Here is a 22,108-nt window from a genome sequence, read left to right as displayed (position 1 = left end):
AACTACTTCTACATTACTACTGTAGCTAGTATTAATTATATATATATATAATACTTCTACTATTACTACTACATCTACTGCTTCTACTACTAGTAATACTACTAACTAAAAATACTAATAATTTTAATTAACACTAATAATAATGCTTCTTCTTTTACTACTACTAGTAGTACTAATACTACTAATACTCCTTCTGTCTCTACTACTAGTAATACTAACTATAACTACTACTAATAACACTTCTACTGTTACTAGTACTACTAATAATACTACTTTTACTGTTACTAGTACAACTACTAGTAGTACTAACTACTTCTACATTACTACTGTAGCTAGTATTAATTATATATATATATAATAATTCTACTACTGTTACTACTGTAGTACTACTACCAGTAGTACTAACTATGACTACTAATACTTCTACTTATGTTAGTAATATTAATTAGATTACTACTTCTACTGTTACTAGTACTACTACTAGTACTAACTACTACTACTAATACGTCTACTAGTGTAACTAGTAAAAAGGTGAAAGGGACGAGAGCAAAAGGACACAAAGGGGATGAGAATGTACCAAATTCTTTGATGTATAAACACTGGTGTTGTCCCAACATTTTTTCCACGTACTGTGGATCATATTTGACACCCACGAATTTCCACCGGTGTCCAAACTTTTTCTGGTTGTGGCTCCACATCTCCTCCAGTGGCCACTGCGGTATGAAGCACAGCAGCAGGAGGAGGAGGAGGAGGAGGAGAGGAAGTTCTGGAGGAACTTGTGGAGTTTTTTTGGAGTTTTCTTTTCCTCCCTCAGTTCCGTTAACGGTGCAGCAGAGGGGACGTCAGCATCACCGAACCCGAGGAACCGAACAGCGGGATCAGAAGAACCAGGAGAGAAGATCAGAAGTTCGTTGGGCGCGTGCTGGTGTTCTGATGAGAAGGGAGAAGCTGTGGAGGAGAAGCTGGACGCGATGTGACTGGAGCGATGCCGTGTAGAAACGGACTCACGGGCTCCGGGAGAAAACATGGCGTCTGTTTGTGTGCGCTCGCGCCGCCGCTGCTGCTGCTGCTGCTGCTCGCGCTCGCGGGTCTCGGGGCGGCGGCGGGAGAGACGGGCGCGTGCAGCCCGTGTCCCGGGAACTGCTCGTGCACCGTGGCGGCGCACGCGGATCTCGGAGCGTGCGTGGTGAACTGCTCGGGCCGCGCGCTGGAGTGGAGCCCGTCCGTTACCGAGCTGCCCACGGACACGCACACACTGTAAGTCCGCGCGCGCACACTCACGCACACACACACACACACACACACTGAGTTCATGTGTTTCTAACAGGTGTAATACATCGATACACAGTTTAGGGAAGGTCCAGGGTCCTATAGAGCAGCTTTTCATCCTGTGTTTACTGTCTGTAAGAAACCTGATTGGTTGGATTCTCACCAGGTACTCTAGCTGTCTCCCACCGTTCCAGCACATTACATGCCAGTAGGTGGACTGTCTGATATCATGTGCGTCACAGTCGTGAGTGAGTCAGTGACTGAATGTGAGTGTGTCGCCCTGTGATGGGTCTGTGTCCTGTACTGGGTGTACTGGGTGTTTCCGGGTGGTGCCGAACCCACTGCTGCCCTGACAAGCATGAAACAATTAGTTACAATTAGCAAAACCCATCAATTACTACTTACTAGTACTAGTAATAATACTTCTACTAGTAGTAGTACTACTACTACTACTACTACTAATACTTCTAGTAGTACTACTACTGCTACTAGTAATAATACTTCTATTAGTAGCAGTACTACTAGAAATAATAATAATACTTCTACTAGTACTACTACTACTGCTACTAATACTTCTACTGCTACTAGTACTACTAGTAATAATAATAATACTTCTACTGCTACTAGTCTTACTATTAACACCACAACTACGACTACTAGTAGTACTACTATTAATACCTCAAGTACTACTGCTACTACTACTAGTCTTACTATTAATACCACAACAACTACTACTACTAGTAGTGTTACTATTAACACCACAACTACTACTACTAGTAGTACTATTATTAATACCACAAGTACTACTGCTACTACTACTACTATTAATACCACAACTACTACTAATACTACTATTAATACCACAATTACTACTACTACTAATAGTCTTACTATTAATACCACATCTACTATTAGTATTATTATTAATACCACAACTAATACTACTAGTATTACTATTAATACCACAACTACAACTAATACTACTAGTACTTCTACTAATAATAATAATACTTCTCCTGCTACTAATACTACTATTAATACCACAACTACTAATACTACTACTAATACTACTACTAATACTAATACTACTAGTATTACTACTAATACCACTACTACTACTAATACTACTATTAATACCACAACAACTACTACTACTAATACTACTATTAATACTACTACTAGTATTATTATTAATACCACAACTACTACTAGTATTATTATTAATACCACAATTACTACTACTAGTATTACTATTAATACCACAGCTACAACTAATACTACTAGTACTTCTACTACTAATAATAATACTACTTCTACTGCTACTAGTACTACTAGTAATACCACAACTACAACTAATGCTACTAGTGCTACTACTAATAGTAATACTTCTACTGCTACTAGTACTACCGCTAATACCACAATCACTACTACTAGTAATACTACTGCTACTAACAATAGTAGTGAGCCTGACCGTGAGCTTGTCGGACGTCCGGGTCCAAAAGCAGAGCGACCGTCACTAGATCAACAGCCACTTAAGACTTTAGTACTGAAGTGTGTCTGTGTGTGGGAATTTGTGCCCATTCGGCTCACGTTAAAGCTTCGGACGAACATATTTGCTAATAGTTTGGAACTAAGTAGTGTTTTAGTGTAAATAAGGACACATATATTTGGACATCATTTTAACAGTAATTTCTGACACGTACATTTGACCCTGGCCGCTGTAGCGTGGCTGTATTTTCAGGCTGGACAGCAGCATCTTCAGTGTGAGCTGTTTCATTGTGGCTCTGTGTGTAAAATGGACGTGTGGTATAAAAGTGCTCCTGATTGGTTCTGAGTCTGAGAGCCAGACGCGGGTCCGGCTGGGACTCGGCTGTGAGACTCGGCTGTGAGACTCGGCTGGGACTCGGCTGTGAGACTCCTGCGCCGCCCCTCAGCGGAGGGAACATTGTGTTCTGGAGCGCGCGTGTGCATGTGTTAGCCATTAGCCTGCTTCATTCCACTGGAGGGAAAAACCGCCGGACCGCCCGGCAGCGCCGCCGAGAGCGTCAAAAATAAATAAATATAAATAAAGAATAATCATCAAAATAATTATAAAAATAAGTAAATATAAATACATAATAATAATAAAAATAATTATAAAAATAAATAAATATAAATAAATAATAATAATAAAAATAATTATAAACATAAATAAATAAAAAAATATAAATAATTATAATTATAATTATAAAAAACAATAAAATAAGAATAATTATTATTATTATAAAAAACAATAAAATAATAAAACTAAAAATAAATAATAAAAATTATTTATTAGAAAAAATAATAATCATTAATATTATAATAAAAACTAAAAATAACAGCAATAATAATAGTAATAAAAACAATGACTAATAATATTTTAATATTGATATAAAAATAAATAAACATTATTATTATTATTTAAAAAATAATAAAAAAATACTAACACCAACAATAATAATAATAAACAGCTAAAAATAAGTATTTATAATAGTAATTATTATTATAAAATAACAATAAGAATAACAACAACAATAATAATAATAATAATAATAACAATAATAATAATAATAATTAGAAAAGAAAAATATAAATATAATAATAATAACAGTAATAACAACAATAATAACAATAAAATAATAATAACAACACTAATAATAATGATAATAATAATATTAATAATAATAATAACAATAATAATATTAATAATATAATAATAATAATAGTATAATAATAGAATAGAATAGAATAGAATAATAACAATTAAATCACATGCACTCCGGGCGACCCTGACAGTGTGTAAAAGTATTCGGACGCCTGACCGTGATCTTGTCGGACGTCCCGTTTAGAAAACAAACAGTAATAAAACAGAGACAAAAGCTCTCACAGGACTTTGAAGTGTGTGTGTGGGAATTTGTGCTCAGTCAGTGGAAGGTGATGATTTTGGTCAGGAAAGCTTCATTATCTTGAGATGAGCTGGTGTTGTTATGAGTACAGTATCCTTGTGCTGTGTGTGTGTGTGTGTGTGTGTGTGTGTGTGTGTGTGTGTCAGACAGGTGTGTTTGTTGCTGAACAGATGAATATCCATGGAAACACACACACACACTGGGAGAGAATTCAGTCCTGCTGTGCTCAGTGAACTGTACAGATCACACTCTGTTTATTATTACACACACACACACACAGTTCCCGTTTGGACTCTCGCTGGTTACTCAGTAAACCGGTCTGTACAAACATTCACACATCAGGACTGAAACGGAGCCTCACACTGGAACCAACGTGGAACCGGTTCCGTTTCGGTTCTCGCACCTAAACTGGTTCAGAACCGGGAACCGAAAATATCGGGTTGTTCTGGTACTGTTGCGCTTGTGTGCTGTGCAGCGCCCTCTGCTGGTGACTTTTATAATAGATGGCGCCAAAGTGGGACGGTTCTCTGAATAGCACCAGGGTTCTGTGAAGCCTGATTGGAACCAGTTCAAGATCCAGTTCAAGATCTAAAGTTATTTGATCAGAAGGTTGTTGGTTTGAGTGCCACCAACAACCATCTGATCAAACGGCTGAGCGTCAAACATAAGGGTGAGTTCGCACGTTGGCATTCTGCTAGCCTGGCAGGACAACTGGATCTTGAACTGGTTCAGTTCCGGCTCCCTAGAACCTTGGTGCTGTTTAGAGAACCGGCCCATGTTGGCGCCAGTCTTTACTGGAACCAAGGATGCGTCGACGAGGGCGCTCTTGCTCCCCTTTTTGCTCTGCGACTGAACACGCCCATAAATGGTGTCACGATTTGTGCTAAAAAAAGTAATATAAATAAATAATACAAATAAAAAATATATATTTATTATAATTAATAAATAATAATGATAATAAAGTAATAAAAATTATAATTAATAAATAATAATAATACAATTATAGTAATCTCACAAATAAATAAATAATAATAATAATAAAAATAGATAAATAATTATTGTTGTAATAAATAAATAATAATAGTAATAAAAAAATAGTAATAATAAAAATAAATAAATAATCATAATTAATAAATATTTATAATAAATAATAGTGAATAAAAATGATAATAATAATAATATAAATAATTATTGTTGTAAATAATAATAATAATATAAATAATTATTGTTGTAAATAATAAATAATAATAATAATAATAAATTAATAAATAATTATTATTAATAAATAATAATAACAATAAATAACAATAAATAATAATAGTATAATAATAATAAAATAATAATAATAATAATAAATAATAATTATAATAATAATAATAAAATAATAATAATAATAATAAAAAGGTATAGCACTGTCGTCTCACAGCAAGAAGGTCTGGGGTTCGAAGTTTGCATGTTCTCCCCGTGTCTGTGTGGATTTCCTCCGGGAGCCCCCCTAGGTATGAGTGTGTGTGTGTGTGTGTGTGTGTGTGTGTATTTTCTAAGCTTCTCACATTATGACATCATCCCTCTCTGGATAAACTAACATTCCAGAAAGAGAGGGGGGGGGGGGGGGGGGGGGGGGGGGGGGGGGGGGGGGGCGCGACCCATACAAACACTCTTTTGACTGAAAGGGCACAAATTCCCACAGACATGCTTCGAAGTCTTGTTGTTGTAGCTGGAAAGGTCACACATAAGTCAGTGGAAGGTCCTTCTGATGAAGCATAAACCAGCCTGTACTGCCTCACTGTTAGAAAGCTGACCAGACTCTGACCGCCCACACACACACACACACACACACACACACACACACACACACGGTGTGTGTCGAGTACAAAGAGTCTTTTGTCGCTCCTGAGGGCTGGAGTTTATAGTGGAATTTAAAAATAATGGAGACCAGTCAGTGATGGATTAACGACTGGAACTGCTGTGTTATTGGACTCGTGTGCAGGGCATTATGGGATGTTTTAGTGCTCCTGGGTAACTGCCCACAGGTTACGGTACTGGACTGTGGCTGGAACACGTGATATTCGATCATTAGACGGGGCGTCCAAATACTTTTGATCATCCTGGAAAATCGTGGCGATCCAGCCGCAGCGTTTGGGTCTGAGTGAGTCACACAGCGGTAAAACTGAAACAGAAGCCTCACCAGATCAACACAACACTGTCTGAGTGATATAACGCACCGGTTAGCGAATGATTAGCTGAGTAATGCGTACAGTTAGCGGAGCGTTTGTTTGATCTGAGTCACTCATTCATTTCATTCAGATACATGCTTGCATACACACAATCACGTATTTCAGTTAAAGGGTCTCAGGACTGGTGCGGACTGGGAAATCCGACTGTTAATAAAACAAAGCGTGGCGAAGGCCTGCGGCGGGTGTTGACGCGATATGACTGTAGTATGTGGTCTGTTTAGACTATAGTAATCACACACACACACACACAGCGTAACATATTCTAATCACACACCACATATAGTCATTAGTAATCACACACATGAATATACATATTTAATCACACACATATAGTATCACACACATACAGCGCACCATATACTAATCACACACCACATATAGTCATTAGTAATCACACACATACAGCGCACCATATACTAATCACACACCACATATAGTCATTAGTAATCACACACATACAGCGCACCATATACTAATCACACACCACATATAGTCATTAGTAATCACACACACATAAATATACATATATATAATTACACACACACACAGTAATCACACACATATTGTATATACATATAGTAATCATATATATATAATACTCACACATAAATATTCATTAGTAATCACACACACATACTGTATAAATACACAGTAATCACACATATATATATATATATATAAATTACACATACAGTGGGGGAAATAAGTATTTGATCCCCTGCTGATTTTGTAAGTTTACCCCCTTACAAAGACTTGAACAGTCTATAATTTTTATGGAAGGTTTATTTTAACAGAGAGAGACAGAATATCAACAAAAAATCCAGAAAAAAAACATTAAATAAAAGTTATAAATTAATTTGTATTTAATTAAGGGAAATAAGTATTTGATCCCCTACCAACCAGCAAGAATTCTGACCCCCACAGACCGGTTATGTGCCCATGAGGCTACAAATTAGTCCTGTCCCTGTATAAAAGACTCCTGTCACAGAATCAGTTTCTTCCGTTCAAATCTCTCGACCACCATGGGCAAGACCAAAGAGCTATCAAAGGACGTCAGGGACAAGATTGTAGACCTGCACAAGGCTGGAATGGGCTACAAGACCATCAGCAAGAAGCTTGGTGAGAAAGAGACCACTGTTGGTGCGATCATTCGAAAATGGAAGAAATACAAGATCACAGTCGATCACCCTCACTCTGGAGCTCCATGCAAGATCTCACCTGGTGGGGTAAGAATGATTCTGAGAAAGGTGAGGTCAGTCCAGAATTACACGGGAGGAGCTTGTCAATGATCTCAAGGGAGCTTTTACTTTTATTTAATGTTTTTTTTCTGGATTTTTTGTTGATATTCTGTCTCTCTCTGTTAAAATAAACCTTCCATAAAAATTATAGACTGTTCAAGTCTTTGTAAGGGGGTAAACTTACAAAATCAGCAGGGGATCAAATACTTATTTTCCCCACTGTATATATATATATATATATAAATCACACACATACGTATATATATATATATATACAGTAATCACACACACACATACAGTGTATCACAAAAGTGAGTACACCCCTCACATTACTGCAAATATTTCATTATATCTTTTCATGGGACAACACTATAGACATGAAACTTGGTTATAACTTAGAGTAGTCAGTGTACAGCTTGTATAGCAGTGTAGATTTACTGTCTTCTGAAAATAACTCAACACACAGCCATTAATGTCTAAATGGCTGGCAACATAAGTGAGTACACCCCACAGTGAACATGTCCAAATTGTGCCCAAAGTGTCAATATTTTGTGTGACCACCATTATTATCCAGCACTGCCTTAACCCTCCTGGGCATGGAATTCACCAGAGCTGCACAGGTTTCTACTGGAATCCTCTTCCACTCCTCCATGATGACATCACGGAGCTGGTGGATGTTAGACACCTTGAACTCCTCCACCTTCCACTTGAGGATGCGCCACAGGTGCTCAATTGGGTTTAGTCCATCACCTTTACCTTCAGCTTCCTCAGCAAGGCAGTTGTCATCTTGGAGGTTGTGTTTGGGGTCGTTATCCTGTTGGAAAACTGCCATGAGGCCCAGTTTTTGAAGGGAGGGGATCATGCTCTGTTTCAGAATGTCACAGTACATGTTGGAATTCATGTTTCCCTCAATGAACTTCAGCTCCCCAGTGCCAGCAACACTCATGCAGCCCAAGACCATGATGCTACCACCACCATGCTTGACTGTAGGCAAGATACAGTTGTCTTGGTACTTCTCACCAGGGCGCCGCCACACATGCTGGACACCATCTGAGCCAAACAAGTTTATCTTGGTCTCGTCAGACCACAGGGCATTCCAGTAACCCATGTTCTTGGACTGCTTGTCTTCAGCAAACTGTTTGCGGGCTTTCTTGTGCGTCAGCTTCCTTCTGGGATGACGACCATGCAGACCGAGTTGATGCAGTGTGCGGCGTATGGTCTGAGCACTGACAGGCTGACCTCCCACGTCTTCAACCTCTGCAGCAATGCTGGCAGCACTCATGTGTCTATTTTTTAAAGCCAACCTCTGGATATGACGCCGAACACGTGGACTCAACTTCTTTGGTCGACCCTGGCGAAGCCTGTTCCGAGTGGAACCTGTCCTGGAAAACCGCTGTATGACCTTGGCCACCATGCTGTAGCTCAGTTTCAGGGTGTAAGCAATCTTCTTATAGCCCAGGCCATCTTTGTGGAGAGCAACAATTCTATTTCTCACATCCTCAGAGAGTTCTTTGCCATGAGGTGCCATGTTGATTATCCAGTGGTCAGTATGAGAGAATTGTACCCAAAACACCAAATTTAACAGCCCTGCTCCCCATTTACACCTGGGACCTTGACACATGACACCAGGGAGGGACAACGACACATTTGGGCACAATTTGGACATGTTCACTGTGGGGTGTACTCACTTATGTTGCCAGCTATTTAGACATTAATGGCTGTGTGTTGAGTTATTTTCAGAAGACAGTAAATCTACACTGCTATACAAGCTGTACACTGACTACTCTAAGTTATATCCAAGTTTCATGTCTATAGTGTTGTCCCATGAAAAGATATAATGAAATATTTGCAGAAATGTGAGGGGTGTACTCACTTTTGTGATACACTGTATATATATATATATATATATATATGTAATCACACACACATATATATGTAGTAGTCACACACACACATATATATATAGTAATCACACACATACTGCATAAATACACAGTATTCACACACACATACTGTGTGTATGTGTATATATATATATATATATATACTGTGTATATATATATATAGTAATCACACACTTATAGCAATCACACACAGACATACAGTATATATACAGTACAAACACATAGTAATCAGACAGAGATATATAGTATCACACACACATATATATTTATATAGTAATCACACACACACACGGAGTGATGCGGCGCTCCTCCTCTGGAACATTTGAATATAAACTTGACGTCGTTCATCTGGTTTTTCTCTTCGTTCTTCTCTCGACCACATCAGAGAGAGAGAGAGCGAGGAGAGAGAGAGAGCGAGAGAGTTTAGTGAGCTGGCGCGTAACCGTCCAGGCTAAGACTTCAGCTGACCTGGTCGTGTGTGTGTGAGTGTGTGTGTGTGTGTGTGTGTGTGTGTGTGTGTTTATTATCACTGTAGTTGTTCGCAGCGTCTCGTTGGTTCGTGTTTCTGTTATTCTGTCCCTCATCACTCTCTGTGAACAGACGGCCGCTCTGTTTCCTTCTCCGCTCGTTCCTCTGGTTCGGTCCCCCAAAAGGGGGCAGACGCTCCTTATATGGCAGCACGGCGCGATCCAAACATCCGTGTGCAAAACAGAACCATATGCTGCTCATAAGCCCTGTGGTGCAGCTCCACCATGGGGCCTGTAGGCTCTGAGACGGAGCTGCATGGAGTTGGATGGTTAAGTTGAAGTATACTGAAGGTAGGAGTTTGGTGTCCACCCTGAAACGTGCAGAAGTTGGATTGGCAGCTATAACCTGCCTGTAGGTGTGAAAGAGAGAATGGATAAATGTGTGGTGCCCTGCAATGGACGGGTTGCCACGTTCAAGGACCCACAAGACCACGACATTAAAGAAAGATGAACGAATTAATCAACTGTTGACTCCTGCGCAGACACACGATTGGCTGAGTGTCTGTAGGGGGCGGGACAGTGGCTTAATGGAGTTCCACATCGGTAATTGCGCCATCTTCTGACCATCTTAGTAATCACACACACACATATAGTAATCACACACACATATATATATAGCAATCACACACACACACACATATATAGTAATCACACACATATATATAGCAATCACACACACACATATATAGTAATCACACATATATATAGCAATCACACACACACACATATATAGCAATCACACACACACACATATATAGTAATCACACACATATATATAGCAATCACACACACACATATATAGTAATCACACATATATATATAGCAATCACACACACATATATATATATAGCAATCACACACACACATATATAGTAATCACACATATATATAGCAATCACACACACATATATATATAGCAATCACACACACACACACACATAGTAATCACACATATATATATAGCAATCACACACACACACATATATAGTAATCACACATATATATAGCAATCACACACACACACACATATATAGCAATCACACACACACACATATAGTAATCACACACATATATATAGCAATCACACACACACACATATATAGTAATCACACATATATATAGCAATCACACACACATATATATATAGCAATCACACACACACACACATATATAGTAATCACACATATATATATAGCAATCACACACACACACACATATACAGTCCCTGACAGAAGTTCTGTCGCTTATCCATGTTGTGGAAACAAAAGCTTATAACCTGACTTTAAATTCATCCATTGGTTTTAGAAATGACTCATATGAAAGCTGAAACCCTCCCAAATGAGGTTTAATTTACGAAAATAAATTTGCTTCACTGCAGAAATATTGATCATTTAATGAACACAGAAAGGTCAGATTTTGCCAAGACAAAAGTTTTGTCGCCTCGTCATATAATGCACCCAATCCTAGTTTACAGCCTCACCTGTGCTCACTAATTGATCGGTTAATTAGTGGGTGTGTATAAAAAGAACCCCAGCACCCCAGACCTTCACTTGAACTGCAACTTCACCTCTGACAACATGCCAAAAATCCACCCTGCGACCAAAGCCTTGATTATCAAGAGGCTGAAGACCAGATCCACTGCAGAGGTGGCTGGCACCTTTAATGTGTCTCAGCGTCAAGTAGATGTTTTTGACAAGCCCAGGTCCGGCAGACCCCGCAAGACAACTGCTAAGGAGGAACGTTCGTTGGTTAGAAAATCCAAAGCCAGCCCCTCTTCCACTGCAGCAGAGCTCCACCAGGCCTGGTCACCTCAAGTCCCTGTGTCAACTAGAACAGTTTGTAGGATTCTGTCTCGAAATGGCCTCCATGGTCGAATCAGTGCCCAGAAGCCAGCACTAAACAAAAGGCAATTAAAAAACCGTGTGGCATTCGCCAAGGCCCACAGCCTGCTAAACGGATGGACCCTGGAAAAGTGGCAGAAGGTGGATTTCTCAGATGAATCTTCAGTCGAATTACACCACAGCCGCCGCAAATACTGCAGGAGACCTACTGGAGCCCGTATGGATCCAAGATTCACCCAGAAAACTGTCAAGTTTGGTGGTGGAAAGATCATGGTCTGGGGTTACATTCAGTATGGGGGTGTGCGAAACATTTGCAAGGTGGAAGGCAATATCAATAGCCTAAAATATCAAGAAGTATTAGCTACCTCTTACATTCCCAATCATAAAAGGGGTCAAATTTTGCAGCAGGATGGTGCTCCATCTCATACATCCATCTCTACATCAAAGTTCCTCAAGGCGAAGAAGATCAAGGTGCTCCAGGACTGGCCAGCCCAGTCACCAGACATGAACATCATTGAGCATGTTTGGGGTAGGATGAAAGAGGAAGCTTGGAAGACAAAACCAAAGAATCTTGATGAACTCTGGGAGGCATGTAAGACTGCATTCTTTGCTATTCCTGATGACTTCATCAATAAATTGTATGAATCATTGTGGAACCGCATGGATGCAGTCCTTAAAGCTCATGGAAGTCACACAAAATATTAAATATGGCTCTAATAGCACCACAACTTCATTTAGCAATGTTATGAAACATATCTTTGTATTTGAAGTAATTATTTGTTTGATTTTCACATTACTTTCTGTGGGCGACAAAACTTTTGTCTTGCCAAAATCTGACCTTTCTGTGTTCATTAAATGATCAATATTTCTGCAGTGAAGCAAATTTATTTTCGTAAATTAAACCTCATTTGGGAGGGTTTCAGCTTTCATATGAGTCATTTCTAAAACCAATGGATGAATTTAAAGTCAGGTTATAAGCTTTTGTTTCCACAACATGGATAAGCGACAGAACTTCTGTAAGGGACTGTATAGCAATCACACACACACACACATATATAGTAATCACACACATACAGTGTATCACAAAAGTGAGTACACCCCTCACATTTCTGCAGATATTTAAGTATATCTTTTCATGGGACAACACTGACAAAATGACACTTTGACACAATGAAAAGTAGTCTTTGTGCAGCTTATATAACAGTGTAAATTTATTCTTCCCTCAAAATAACTCAATATACAGCCATTAATGTCTAAACCACCGGCAACAAAAGTGAGTACACCCCTAAGAGACTACACCCATAAATGTCCAAATTGAGCACTGCTTGTCATTTTCCCTCCAAAATGTCATGTGACTCGTTAGTGTTACTAGGTCTCAGGTGTGCATAGGGAGCAGGTGTGTTCAATTTAGTAGTACAGCTCTCACACTCTCTCATACTGGTCACTGAAAGTTCCAACATGGCACCTCATGGCAAAGAACTCTCTGAGGATCTTAAAAGACGAATTGTTGCGCTACATGAAGATGGCCAAGGCTACAAGAAGATTGCCAACACCCAGAAACTGAGCTGCAGCACAGTGGCCAAGATCATCCAGCGTTTTAAAAGAGCAGGGTCCTCACGTTGGTCGTCCAAAGAAGCTGAGTGCACGTGCTCAGCGTCACATCCAACTGCTGTCTTTGAAAGATAGGCGCAGGAGTGCTGTCAGCATTGCTGCAGAGATTGAAAAGGTGGGGGGTCAGCCTGTCAGTGCTCAGACCATACGCCGCACACTACATCAAATTGGTCTGCATGGCTGTCACCCCAGAAGGAAGACTCTTCTGAAGTCTCTACACAAGAAAGCCCGCAAACAGTTTGCTGAAGACATGTCAACAAAGGACATGGATTACTGGAACCATGTCCTATGGTCTGATGAGACCAAGATTAATTTGTTTGGTTCAGATGGTCTCAAGCATGTGTGGCGGCAATCAGGTGAGGAGTACAAAGATAAGTGTGTCATGCCTACAGTCAAGCATGGTGGTGGGAATGCCATGGTCTGGGGCTGCATGAGTGCAGCAGGTGTTGGGGAGTTACATTTCATTGAGGGACACATGAACTCCAATATGTACTGTGAAATACTGAAGCAGAGCATGATCCCCTCCCTCTGGAAACTGGGTCGCAGGGCAGTGTTCCAGCATGATAATGACCCCAAACACACCTCTAAGAAGACCACTGCTTTATTGAAGAGGCTGAGGGTAAAGGTGATGGACTGGCCAAGCATGTCTCCAGACCTAAACCCAATAGAACATCTTTGGGGCATCCTCAAGCGGAAGGTGGAGGAGCGCAAAGTCTCGAATATCCGCCAGCTCCGTGATGTCGTCATGGAGGAGTGGAAAAGCATTCCAGTGGCAACCTGTGAAGCTCTGGTAAACTCCATGCCCAGGAGAGTTAAGGCAGTTCTGGGAAATAATGGTGGCCACACAAAATATTGACACTTCAGGAACTTTCACTAAGGGGTGTACTCACTTTTGTTGCCGGTGGTTTAGACATTAATGGCTGTATATTGAGTTATTTTGAGGGAAGAATAAATTTACACTGTTATATAAGCTGCACACAGACTACTTTTCATTGTGTCAAAGTGTCATTTTGTCAGTGTTGTCCCATGAAAAGATATACTTAAATATCTGCAGAAATGTGAGGGGTGTACTCACTTTTGTGATACACTGTATATATAGCAATCACACATATATAGTAATCACACACATATACAGTATATAGCAATCACACACACACATATATAGTAATCACACATACAGTGTATCACAAAAGTAAGTACACCCCTCACATTTCTGCAAATATTTCATTATATCTTTTCATGGGACAACACTATAGACATGAAACTTGGATATAACTTAGAGTAGTCAGTGTACAGCTTGTATAGCAGTGTAGATTTACTGTCTTCTGAAAATAACTCAACACACAGCCATTAATGTCTAAATAGCTGGCAACATAAGTGAGTACACCCCACAGTGAACATGTCCAAATTGTGCCCAAATGTGTCGTTGTCCCTCCCTGGTGTCATGTGTCAAGCTCCCAGGTGTAAATGGGGAGCAGGGCTGTTAAATTTGGTGTTTTGGGTACAATTCTCTCATACTGGCCACTGGATATTCAACATGGCACCTCATGGCAAAGAACTCTCTGAGGATGTGAGAAATAGAATTGTTGCTCTCCACAAAGATGGCCTGGGCTATAAGAAGATTGCTAACACCCTGAAACTGAGCTACAGCACGGTGGCCAAGGTCATACAGCGGTTTTCCAGGACAGGTTCCACTCGGAACAGGCTTCGCCAGGGTCGACCAAAGAAGTTGAGTCCACGTGTTCGGCGTCATATCCAGAGGTTGGCTTTAAAAAATAGACACATGAGTGCTGCCAGCATTGCTGCAGAGGTTGAAGACGTGGGAGGTCAGCCTGTCAGTGCTCAGACCATACGCCGCACACTGCATCAACTCAGTCTGCATGGTCGTCATCCCAGAAGGAAGCTGACGCACAAGAAAGCCCGCAAACAGTTTGCTGAAGACAAGCAGTCCAAGAACATGGATTACTGGAATGCCCTGTGGTCTGACGAGAGCAAGATAAACTTGTTTGGCTCAGATGGTGTCCAGCATGTGTGGCGGCGCCCTGGTGAGAAGTACCAAGACAACTGTATCTTGCCTACAGTCAAGCATGGTGGTGGTAGCATCATGGTCTTGGGCTGCATGAGTGTTGCTGGCACTGGGGAGCTGCAGTTCATTGAGGGAAACATGAATTCCAACATGTACTGTGACATTCTGAAACAGAGCATGATCCCCTCCCTTCGAAAACTGGGCCTCATGGCAGTTTTCCAACAGGATAACGACCCCAAACACAACCTCCAAGATGACAACTGCCTTGCTGAGGAAGCTGAAGGTAAAGGTGATGGACTAAACCCAATTGAGCACCTGTGGCGCATCCTCAAGTGGAAGGTGGAGAAATTCAAGGTGTCTAACATCCACCAGCTCCGTGATGTCATCATGGAGGAGTGGAAGAGGATTCCAGTAGCAACCTGTGCAGCTCTGGTGAACTCCATGCCCAGGAGGGTTAAGGCAGTGCTGGACAATAATGGTGGTCACACAAAATATTGACACTTTGGGCACAATTTGGACATGTTCACTGTGGGGTGTACTCACTTATGTTGCCAGCCATTTAGACATTAATGGCTGTGTGTTGAGTTATTTTCAGAAGACAGTAAATCTACACTGCTATACAAGCTGTACACTGACTACTCTAAGTTATATCCAAGTTTTATTTCTATAGTGTTGTCCCATGAAAAGATATAATGAAATATTTGCAGAAATGTGAGGGGTGTACTCACTTTTGTGATACACTGTATATATAGCAATCACACACACACACACATATATAGTAATCACACACATATATATAGCAATCACACATATATAGTAATCACACACATATACAGTATATAGCAATCACACACACACATATATAGTAATCACACATATATATATAGCAATCACACACACACATATATAGCAATCACACACACACATATACTATAGTAATCACATATATATATATATATATATAGCAATCACACACACATATATAGTAATCACACACATATACAGTATATAGCAATCACACACAAACACATATATAGTAATCACACATATATATATAGCAATCACACACACACATATATAGCAATCACACACACACATATACTATAGTAATCACATATATATATATATATATATATATATAGCAATCACACACACACATATACAGTGTATCACAAAAGTGAGTACACCCCTCACATTTCTGCAGATATTTAAGTATATCTTTTCATGGGACAACACTGACAAAATGACACTTTGACACAATGAAAAGTAGTCTTTGTGCAGCTTATATAACAGTGTAAATTTATTCTTCCCTCAAAATAACTCAATATACAGCCATTAATGTCTAAACGACTGGCAACAAAAGTGAGTACACCCCTTAGTGAAAGTTCCTGAAGTGTCAATATTTTGTGTGGCCACCATTATTTCCCAGAACTGCCTTAACTCTCCTGGGCATGGAGTTTACCAGAGCTTCACAGGTTGCCACTGGAATGCTTTTTCACTCCTCCATGATGACATCACGGAGCTGGCGGATATTCGAGACTTTGCGCTCCTCCACCTTCCGCTTGAGGATGCCCCAAAGATGTTCTATTGGGTTTAGGTCTGGAGACATGCTTGGCCAGTCCATCACCTTTACCCTCAGCCTCTTCAATAAAGCAGTGGTCGTCTTAGAGGTGTGTTTGGGGTCATTATCATGCTGGAACACTGCCCTGCGACCCAGTTTCCGGAGGGAGGGGATCATGCTCTGCTTCAGTATTTCACAGTACATATTGGAGTTCATGTGTCCCTCAATGAAATGTAACTCCCCAACACCTGCTGCACTCATGCAGCCCCAGACCATGGCATTCCCACCACCATGCTTGACTGTAGGCATGACACACTTATCTTTGTACTCCTCACCTGATTGCCGCCACACATGCTTGAGACCATCTGAACCAAACAAATAAATTTTGGTCTCATCAGACCATAGGACATGGTTCCAGTAATCCATGTCCTTTGTTGACATGTCTTCAGCAAACTGTTTGCGGGCTTTCTTGTGTAGAGACTTCAGAAGAGGCTTCCTTCTGGGGTGACAGCCATGCAGACCAATTTGATGTAGTGTGCGGCGTATGGTCTGAGCACTGACAGGCTGACACCCCACCTTTTCAATATCTGCAGCAATGCTGACAGCACTCCTGCGCCTAGCTTTCAAAGACAGCAGTTGGATGTGACGCTGAGCACGTGCACTCAGCTTCTTTGGACGACCAACGCAAGGTCTGTTCTGAGTGGAACCTGCTCTTTTAAAACGCTGGATGATCTTGGCCACTGTGCTGCAGCTCAGTTTCAGGGTGTTGGCAATCTTCTTGTAGCCTTGGCCATCTTCATGTAGTGCAACAATTCGTCTTATAAGATCCTCAGAGAGTTCTTTGCCATGAGGTGCCATGTTGGAACTTTCAGTGACCAGTATGAGAGAGTGTGAGAGCTGTACTACTAAATTGAACACAACTGCTCCCTATGCACACCTGAGACCTAGTAACACTAACAAATCACATGACATTTTGGAGGGAAAATGACAAGCAGTGCTCAATTTTGACATTTAGGGGTGTAGTCTCTTAGGGGTGTACTCACTTTTGTTGCCGGTGGTTTAGACATTAATGGCTGTATATTGAGTTATTTTGAGGGAAGAATAAATTTACGCTGTTATATAAGCTGCACACAGACTACTTTTCATTGTGTCAAAGTGTCATTTTGTCAGTGTTGTCCCATGAAAAGATATACTTAAATATCTGCAGAAATGTGAGGGGTGTACTCATTTTTGTGATACACTGTATAGTAATCACACATATACAGTGTATCACAGAAGTGAGTACACCCCTCACATTTCTGCAGATATTTAAGTATATCTTTTCATGGGACAACACTGACAAAATGACACTTTGACACAATGAAAAGTAGTCTGTGTGCAGCTTATATAACAGTGTAAATTTATTCTTCCCTCAAAATAACTCAATATACAGCCATTAATGTCTAAACCACCGGCAACAAAAGTGAGTACACCCCTAAGAGACTACACCCCTAAATGTCCAAATTGAGCACTGCTTGTAATTTTCCCTCCAAAATGTCATGTGATTTGTTAGTGTTACTAGGTCTCAGGTGTGCATAGGGAGCAGGTGTGTTCAAATTAGTAGTACAGCTCTCACACTCTCTCATACTGGTCACTGAAAGTTCCAACATGGCACCTCATGGCAAAGAACTCTCTGAGGATCTTAAAAGACGAATTGTTGCGCTACATGAAGATGGCCAAGGCTACAAGAAGATTGCCAACACCCTGAAACTGAGCTGCAGCACAGTGGCCAAGATCATCCAGCGTTTTAAAAGAGCAGGGTCCACTCAGAACAGACCTCGCGTTGGTCGTCCAAAGAAGCTGAGTGCACGTGCTCAGCGTCACATCCAGCTGCTGTCTTTGAAAGATAGGTGCAGGAGTGCTGTCAGCATTGCTGCAGAGATTGAAAAGGTGGGGGGTCAGCCTGTCAGTGCTCAGACCATACGCTGCACACTACATCAAATTGGTCTGCATGGCTGTCACCCCAGAAGGAAGCCTCTTCTGAAGTCTCTACACAAGAAAGCCCGCAAACAGTTTGCTGAAGACATGTCAACAAAGGACATGGATTACTGGAACCATGTCCTATGGTCTGATGAGACCAAGATTAATTTGTTTGGTTCAGATGGTCTCAAGCATGTGTGGCAGCAATCAGGTGAGGAGTACAAAGATAAGTGTGTCATGCCTACAGTCAAGCATGGTGGTGGGAATGCCATGGTCTGGGGCTGCATGAGTGCAGCAGGTGTTGGGGAGTTACATTTCATTGAGGGACACATGAACTCCAATATGTACTGTGAAATACTGAAGCAGAGCATGATCCCCTCCCTCCGGAAACTGGGTCGCAGGGCAGTGTTCCAGCATGATAATGACCCCAAACACACCTCTAAGACGACCACTGCTTTATTGAAGAGGCTGAGGGTAAAGGTGATGGACTGGCCAAGCATGTCTCCAGACCTAAACCCAATAGAACATCTTTGGGGCATCCTCAAGCGGAAGGTGGAGGAGCGCAAAGTCTCGAATATCCGCCAGCTCCGTGATGTCGTCATGGAGGAGTGGAAAAGCATTCCAGTGGCAACCTGTGAAGCTCTGGTAAACTCCATGCCCAGGAGAGTTAAGGCAGTTCTGGGAAATAATGGTGGCCACACAAAATATTGACACTTCAGGAACTTTCACTAAGGGGTGTACTCACTTTTGTTGCCGGTGGTTTAGACATTAATGGCTGGATATTGAGTTATTTTGAGGGAGGAATAAATTTACACTGTTATATAAGCTGCACACAGACTACTTTTCATTGTGTCAAAGTGTCATTTTGTCAGTGTTGTCCCATGAAAAGATATACTTAAATATCTGCAGAAATGTGAGGGGTGTACTCACTTTTGTGATACACTGTATATAGCAATCACACAAACACATATAGCAATTACACACAAATATAGTAATCACACACATATATAGTAATCACACACACACATATATAGTAATCACACATATATAGCAATCACACACATATATAGTAATCACACACACATATATAGCAATCACACACATATATAGTAATCACACACAAACACACACACACATAAATATATATGTGTATATATATATAGTTATAGTTAGTTATAGTTATCACACAAATATAGTAATAACACGCACATATAGTAATCACACACACACACATATATATATATATATTTATATATATATTCACACAAATATAATAATCACACACACACATATATAGTAATCACACACAAGTTATCACACAAATATAGTAATCACACACACATATAGTAATCACATATATATATATACTATATATATATATACAGTATATATATATATATATATTCACACACAAATATAATAATCACACACATATATAGTAATCACACACACACACACACATAGTAATCACACACATATATAGTAATCACACACACATATATAGTAATCACACACACACATAGTAATCACACACATATATAGTAATCACACACACATATATAGTAACCACACACACATATAGCAATCACACACATATATAGTAATCACACACAAACACACACACACACACACACACACACATAAATAAAGTAATTACACACATATAATCACACATATATAGTAATCAAATACATAAATATATATAGTAATCACACACATAGTAATCACACATATATATATATTTATAGTAATCACACATATATAGTAATCACACACATACTGTGTATATATATATATATATATATATATACAGTGTATCACAAAAGTGAGTACACCCCTCACATTTCTGCAAATATTTCATTATATCTTTTCATGGGACAACACTATAGACATGAAACTTGGATATAACTTAGAATAGTCATTGTACAGCTTGTATAGCAGTGTAGATTTACTGTCTTCTGAAAATAACTCAACACACAGCCATTAATGTCTAAATAGCTGCAACATAAGTGAGTACACCCCACAGTGAACATGTCCAAATTGTGCCCAAATGTGTCGTTGTCCCTCCCTGGTGTCATGTGTCAAGGTCCCAGGTGTAAATGGGGAGCAGGGCTGTTAAATTTGGTGTTTTGGGTACAATTCTCTCATACTGGCCACTGGATATTCAACATGGCACCTCATGGCAAAGAACTCTCTGAGGATGTGAGAAATAGAATTGTTGCTCTCCACAAAGATGGCCTGGGCTATAAGAAGATTGCTAAAACCCTGAAACTGAGCTGCAGCATGGTGGCCAAGGTCATACAGCGGTTTTCCAGGACAGGTTCCACTCGGAACAGGCTTCGCCAGGGTCGACCAAAGAAGTTGAGTCCACGTGTTCGGCGTCATATCCAGAGGTTGGCTTTAAAAAATAGACACATGAGTGCTGCCAGCATTGCTGCAGAGGTTGAAGACGTGGGAGGTCAGCCTGTCAGTGCTCAGACCATACGCCGCACACTGCATCAACTCGGTCTGCATGGTCGTCATCCCAGAAGGAAGCTGACGCACAAGAAAGCCCGCAAACAGTTTGCTGAAGACAAGCAGTCCAAGAACATGGATTACTGGAATGCCCTGTGGTCTGACGAGACCAAGATAAACTTGTTTGGCTCAGATGGTGTCCAGCATGTGTGGCGGCGCCCTGGTGAGAAGTACCAAGACAACTGTATCTTGCCTACAGTCAAGCATGGTGGTGGTAGCATCATGGTCTTGGGCTGCATGAGTGTTGCTGGCACTGGGGAGCTGCAGTTCATTGAGGGAAACATGAATTCCAACATGTACTGTGACATTCTGAAACAGAGCATGATCCCCTCCCTTCGAAAACTGGGCCTCATGGCAGTTTTCCAACAGGATAACGACCCCAAACACAACCTCCAAGATGACAACTGCTTTGCTGAGGAAGCTGAAGGTAAAGGTGATGGACTAAACCCAATTGAGCACCTGTGGCGCATCCTCAAGTGGAAGGTGGAGGAGTT

At 40.5% G+C, this 22,108-nt stretch overlaps 1 protein-coding gene across 1 annotated transcript in view; it reads left to right on the top strand.

The window, feature by feature from the left end:
- Positions 1 to 730: 730 nt before the first annotated feature.
- pkd1a (polycystic kidney disease 1a) overlaps positions 731 to 22,108 on the top strand; it is a 73,198-nt gene continuing 51,820 nt past the window's right edge. Inside the window, exon 1 of the mRNA XM_063010939.1 lies at positions 731 to 1,257. Within this exon, the coding sequence (XP_062867009.1) occupies positions 986 to 1,257 (272 nt within the window). The 5' untranslated portion in view covers positions 731 to 985. The remainder of the gene's footprint in view (positions 1,258 to 22,108) is intronic.

Source organism: Trichomycterus rosablanca, chromosome 15, assembly GCF_030014385.1.
Source record: "Trichomycterus rosablanca isolate fTriRos1 chromosome 15, fTriRos1.hap1, whole genome shotgun sequence".
Classification (NCBI taxonomy): Eukaryota; Metazoa; Chordata; class Actinopteri; order Siluriformes; family Trichomycteridae; genus Trichomycterus; species Trichomycterus rosablanca.
This window is presented reverse-complemented; position numbering and strand designations above follow the sequence as displayed.